At 60.4% G+C, this 5,849-nt stretch overlaps 1 protein-coding gene across 1 annotated transcript in view; it reads right to left on the reverse strand.

Moving 5' to 3' along the window:
- The window catches only part of KNDC1 (kinase non-catalytic C-lobe domain containing 1), a 68,453-nt gene extending 64,648 nt beyond the window's left edge, over positions 1 to 3,805 (reverse strand). The window contains 7 exon segments of the mRNA XM_037805113.1: positions 242 to 355; positions 439 to 491; positions 715 to 826; positions 1,743 to 2,218; positions 2,417 to 2,724; positions 3,413 to 3,555; positions 3,746 to 3,805. Coding sequence (XP_037661041.1) covers positions 242 to 355; positions 439 to 491; positions 715 to 826; positions 1,743 to 2,218; positions 2,417 to 2,724; positions 3,413 to 3,555; positions 3,746 to 3,805 — 1,266 coding nt within the window.
- Positions 3,806 to 5,849: the final 2,044 nt, after the last annotated feature.

Raw genomic sequence — 5,849 nt, forward strand, 5'->3', positions numbered from 1 at the left:
TCGGTGTCTACCTCCACCACGAAGCCACCGTCACTCTAGGTGCCTCTGGCTCTGAGCTCTGGGCGGAAAGCAAGGACTTTTTCAATTCCCGCCATGGCTCCTGGCCCCTCCCCACTGCGCCCCCGGCCCCTCCTGCTCCCCGACTCTGTCTGGCTGCTCTGCCTCTGCTCCCACTTCCCCATCTGCAGAGATTCAAAGCCCGGATGCCCCAGGGCCTGGGCCCCTCCTCCAGGGAGCCCACCTGCCCAGCGCCCAGGCCGCGCTGTCCTCTTTTCCATGCGCCCCTGGCTTGTACTGTCACAGCGTCGCGGCCATGGGCCGACATCTCTGGGGTACGTGCCCAGAAGCGAAACCGCTGGAACATAATGTGGGGGCGCCTTCAACTTCACTAGCTAATGCCACGCCGTTTTCCAGTGACTGTTCCAATTTCACTCCCACCAGCAAGCGGGGGCTGCCGCTCCCCAGGTCCCGCCAGCACGTGGCACCGTCCACTGTTTCAGGCGGTGTGTGAGGGTCTTGACGGGGGGCACTGTGCACCCCCGACCATAACGGTTTAACCACCTTTCGTGTGTTCACTGGCCACGGGGGTTTTCTCTTGGGTCACGGCTGGGGAGGGAGTTTGGGGCCTTCGGGGGTCTGAGGGGCTCTGTTTCTTGTATTAGTTTTCAGAACTGATTGTGTAATTGCTGAATTCACATCCAGGGCAGTTTTCACGTGCTGAGGGCGGCCCCAGGGCCTCGTTTGTCCAGTTCTCAGTAGCCTCTGTCCCCTGCCAGGGATGACACCGTGGTCCCCTCCCACCTCCACCCTTGGGGTGGTGTTTCTGCTGCAAACCGATGGCACAATCACCATTAGGGACACAGCCGGGGGTCCTGATGTCACATTAAAAACCTTCGACACAAACCACCCCAAAGATGCGCAGGAAGGTGACACCTCAAACTGGGACACAGGACATCCATTGGGCCTGTGGGCAGGAGCCCCGGAGTCCCCCCCTCCTGCTTTAGGGGACACACGTGCGAAGGCAGCCCAGGTGAAGGGCCCTTGGGAGATGCAAGGGTCTTCCTGGGAGCTGCGGGGTCCTCCGGGGCCCACCCTTCAGGCCAAGGGGCCTCCCAGCCTGCGCGGCACTCGGGAAGCCAGAGCTAGGCTGTGGGGCAGACCCAGCCAAGTGGGACCCATTCTCTGCCAGCTGATTCTGTGGACACCTGGTCGGGTTAACGAACGTAAGTCCCATGTGATGGGGTCAGGGGACCCCTGTGGGCCATCCAGCCTGGGGGCTGTTGTAGAACCTAGCTTCCTGGGTGATGGCTGGTGTCCCCATGAGCAGTGAGCACCCCGGACACTGACATGGTCAGACACCCTGGTGCTGCCCCAGATTCGGCGCTGGCTGCCCTGTGCCTCCCCGGATGTTGTGCAGGGAAGTAAACACTGCCCCCCCCATCCCCAAGCTCTGGCACCCACACTCTCATCCACCCAACATTTATCAGTCAGGGGCCCATGGCCGCAGGGCGCCAACTTCTGCAGTGATGGCGGCCACTGCCGTTCCCGCAGCAGCCCAGGATCCTGTCGCCTTAAAGGGGAAGAGGTCTAGACTAGCTGTGGACCCTCCTGGCCCCAAGGGAAGGGGGTCTGGGGAGGCAGGAGGCGCCCCCAGGCCCTTCCCAGCCCGGGTCCTCCCCAGGGCTGTCCCGCAGGAGGGGCGCCCCGAGCAGGTGGGGGTCATCGCGGGGGGCCGGGCTCACCTCGTCCTCCGGCAGAGTGGGCAGCGGCTCGAACTCGTAGAAGTCCAGGTCTTTGCTGTCCTCATAAAAATCCGCCGCGGCGGGCTCCATGGCCTGCACCCTGCGGGCAGGGCCGGGCGCCGCCGACTCCAGGGCGCTCACCGCCGGGGCCTCGGCGCTCGGACTCAGGGCTCGGGGGACGCGGCCGCCGCCCGCGTTCTGGCCGCCGGGGATCGTCTCCCGCCCGTCCCCGTCCCGTCCCCGTCCCCGCCTCCCGGCGCCCGCGCGGCCGCCGCCTCTGCGCTGCGGGCCTGGCGGGGCTGCGGCTCCGGGCGGGCTCGGCGCACCGGGCACCATGGCAACGCGCCGCGCACCCGCCCCCGCCGCCCGCGGTCGGCCCCCCCCGCCTGTCGCAGTGTCGCCGAAGGGGGAGGGCGCGCCGCGGGCCCCTGGGGGCGGGCCTGCCGGGGGTCCTGGCCCTCGAGGGGGGGGGTTCACTGTGGGGGGGGGGGCTCGGGAGCGTTCCCAGGACTTTGCGCGTCACGGCCCGGAGCCCCGGGGACGCTGGCATCCTTCTGGGGTGGGGGGCAGCGGCCGGTGCGGGCCAGGGACAGTTGGGGAGGGGCCCATTTCTGTGACCGGCGTCCTGAGCGGCGCGGCAGGAGGCTTCAGGGGTCGGCGCCCCCCACCCCCACTCTCCCGCACACCCAGGGGAGGACTCGGGGGGCCGGGGTGCACCCCAGGGAGGGTGCCCTGCAGATAGCCGACCCTCCTCCCGCCCCCCCCACTGTCCCCTCCTCCCGCGGGCCGGGGGGGCGGGGCTGCCGCAGTCCCCGCGGCGGGAGGGGTGGGGGAGGGGAGGGCGCTGCGACGGCGCCAGCGCGGGGAGGGCGGGGGTGGGGGGTGGGGGGTGGGCCGGGGAGGGCGGGAACCAGCCGGAGTTGCTGAGGTCCCGCCGGCCTCACCTCCACCTTGCCAGCCTGGGCTCCGGGTGTCAGAGACCCTAAGAACAGAGCCCCCCCACCACCGCCATTTGGCGGTCATGCTGGTTTGTGATTAACCCTCTCACTGCCTCAGCAGGCTCCACTCGGTGGGCTTTCCTGGGCTCCCAGGTCTAGCCTTGCCCCAACCTGGGTCTGCGTTTGGGCCAAGAGGCGGCAGCACCCCCTCCCCAGCCTGGCAAAGGATGGGCTCAGCCCCCACCTGCAGGAAAGGACCAGGGCTGCTCCCCACCTGCCTGTGTGTGGGTTGCAGGTAGCACAGGAGGTGGAGAAAAGGCACCTCCTGTGTGTGTGGCTGCGGCCAGCTGTCCCCAGTCCCCCCTGCAGCAGCGCCCACCCCCGCCTGTCCCAGCACAGCTCTAGAGGCAGCACCTGCTGAGGACCCCGCGCGTTAGCTCCCCTGGCTGCAGGGGCTTCGGGGTGGGGTGTCGGCCACCTGCGCCTCTCACATGCCAGTGAGCCCAGGAAAGCTCTCTGGGGGAGCCTCCGCTGATGTGGCTACAAGGGAGATGGCTCTGGGGCTTTCTCTAGGGGCCATGTGGGGGCTTTGTCACCAGTGATTCTGGCCACTCCACAGCTAGTGGTGGGCCCCAGGGAGGCTCGAGGCTCAGGGGAGGAGCAGAGAGAACCCCATAACTTAGAAAGCAGCCATGTCGCGAGGGCTCCTGGGTCTAATGACACCTCGCCCACCTCAGGAAAAAGTGCATCCAGTGTGAGGAAAACAGAAGGAGCGGGGACGTGGGAGCAGGCCGAGTCACTGCTGGCTGATGCCGCCTGGAAGCACTTTCCGGGTTTGCGGCCAAGTAGAGCTGCTGGTTCTGTGGGAAGAGCCCCTGCACGTGGCGGGGGTGGTGCAGGAAGGGCCCCAGGGGTGCCATTGAGGTCGGGCGGTGCCTCTGGCCCCTGTTTACCCAGCCTGTGTTTGTTTGAAGCTTTGTGGTCATTCGTTTACATTTTCAGTGGAGTGGCGTGAAGCCACTTTCTTCTGGGATGGCTGGTTTTAGTGCGTGTTTGCACACTCGCCTGCATGTCCAGCGAGCTTACTCCCCGGGAGGGGTGTGCACTTGGCTCCGAGGCCAGCATCTCGCACTCAGCAGGCACCGGGTTAAAATTATTGCAGGAGGAATGACTGGCGACCAGAGCAAGTCTATGTCAGGCAACCGCAAGACTTCCGTGGCTGAGGAGACCACGGTGGGGGCACACAGATGTTCACGCAGCCACCTCCTGTCCTTCCAACATTAGCTCCAAGCAGGGCTGGACGGACAGACCCCGGGAACGGCTTCTCGCTCTGGCCTCCACCCCTGCGCTCCCCACAGCTCCCACCCCCGGCACGCACACCTGCTGCCTGTGACTCTCCCGGGCCACGGCAGGGTTCTGCAGAGGCGTCCCGGCCCACGGGTCAGTCCATGGTCTTGCCCATCCTCCATGGTCCAAGGCCGTGACTTGCTGGCACTGCATCCTCCAGCTGTTCTCCCCTGGCAGGGGTTGCTCGTTCCTGCCCCCCTTACATTCTGCAGCTTCCCTCCTGCCCCCACTGCCATGCTTGCTGCTGCCACCCCCAATCCCACCCACATCTGCCCTCACGCACCTCCCCCCACCTTTCTCACACGGAGCTTGCCCTGGTGCTTTCCAGCCTCACCAACCCCAGGCACCCCGAGGACTCCATCTCCTGAGCCCACCTGTCCGTCAGACCGGGCTGGCTCCTGTTCCTGTTTTCCTTCAAAGAATTTTGAAAAGCTGTGAACCCACTTGCACATTTTGAAGTCGACATCTAAATTTTGAAAAAATAAGAAATGCAAATAATTGCAAAGAGTGTAATTTCTGGTGTAGTGTAAATATTGACAGTTAGAAATAAAACTGTTACTCGCTCTTGTAAGTGTATCCAAGAAGCTAAATACCAAAGGGATTTTGATAACCACCATTGATCATTTTAAAATGCATAGACAAGCAGTTAGAAATTTTACTTTTAACAGAAATTGTCACCATTACAATTTTCCTTTAATTCATATCTAATTTTCCCCAGAATTTTATTCTTCTGTAATACATTTTTATGCTTGCAAGTTTCTACTGACCCTCTGTCAGTCCTCTTTGCATTTTCTAATAAATAAAACTGTATTTTTTTAAATTTCCAATGACCATAAGATTCATTTTACAGCATCCAGGGGTCTTCTGGCAAAAGTCAATGCCAATATTCCGCCTAGAGAGTTGAGTAAAGGCCCACAGAAAGGAAAACCAGAGGCTTACCTCTGCCAATTGTTACACTGTTGCATTGTCATATCTTCTCCATCACTGGGCTGTCCAGGGCTCTGCCAGCAGGGGGCGCAAGAGGACAGCTGGAGAGTAGGGGTACCCCTGCTCCCCCACCCTGCTCCTCACCCTGGCGGGGGCAGTGGATTCCACCTCCCAGCTTACCCCACACTCCCAGCACCAGCATTAGTGCACCCCTGCTGGGACCCCGGGACAAGCAACGGCACCCCTTCCTTACAGACTTTCATGTTTCTTTAAATGCTTGCCGTTTCCACAGATGAAAAGGTTATATGCCTTTTCATTTTCATCTCTTTGATTATTAATGAGGTTGGCCTTTTTTTTTTTTTTTTTGGCAATTTGTATAAATGGAAGCATGTGGTTTGTTTTCTATTGCGCCTGGCTTTTCTCACACATTATGTTTGTGAGAAATCCAATCACATTGCTCTGAGTAGCAGTCATTTGTTCTTTATTGCTACTGAGTTGTGTTAAATTACATAAATATACAACAGTTTATTTCCCCACTCCTTTGTCGAGGGGCATTTGGGGTGTTTCTGGTTTGAAGTATTATGAACAAAGTTACTTGGGACATTTTATGTGTTGTATGTGTGATGTCCTCATAGAAGAGGGATATGAGCTAGATGGACCCCTTCAAATATGTCTACTACAAGATGCCCCCACAACGTGCCTTGTCATTCATGCCGGCTGCACCCTACTCCACCTTCAGGGACGCTTCTTGCTGTTTCTTATTGTGCATACGCATGTGTTTTGTTGGGTCCACACTTACATGTCTTACCTCTTCTATGTTCGATTTCATTTTCCTCTGTATGGCTGTCCGATTGATCAGGCACCATTTATTGGAAATGCAGCCCCTTCCCCAGGC

The sequence above is a fragment of the Choloepus didactylus genome, chromosome 15 (genome assembly GCF_015220235.1).
Source record: "Choloepus didactylus isolate mChoDid1 chromosome 15, mChoDid1.pri, whole genome shotgun sequence".
Lineage (NCBI taxonomy): Eukaryota > Metazoa > Chordata > Mammalia > Pilosa > Megalonychidae > Choloepus > Choloepus didactylus.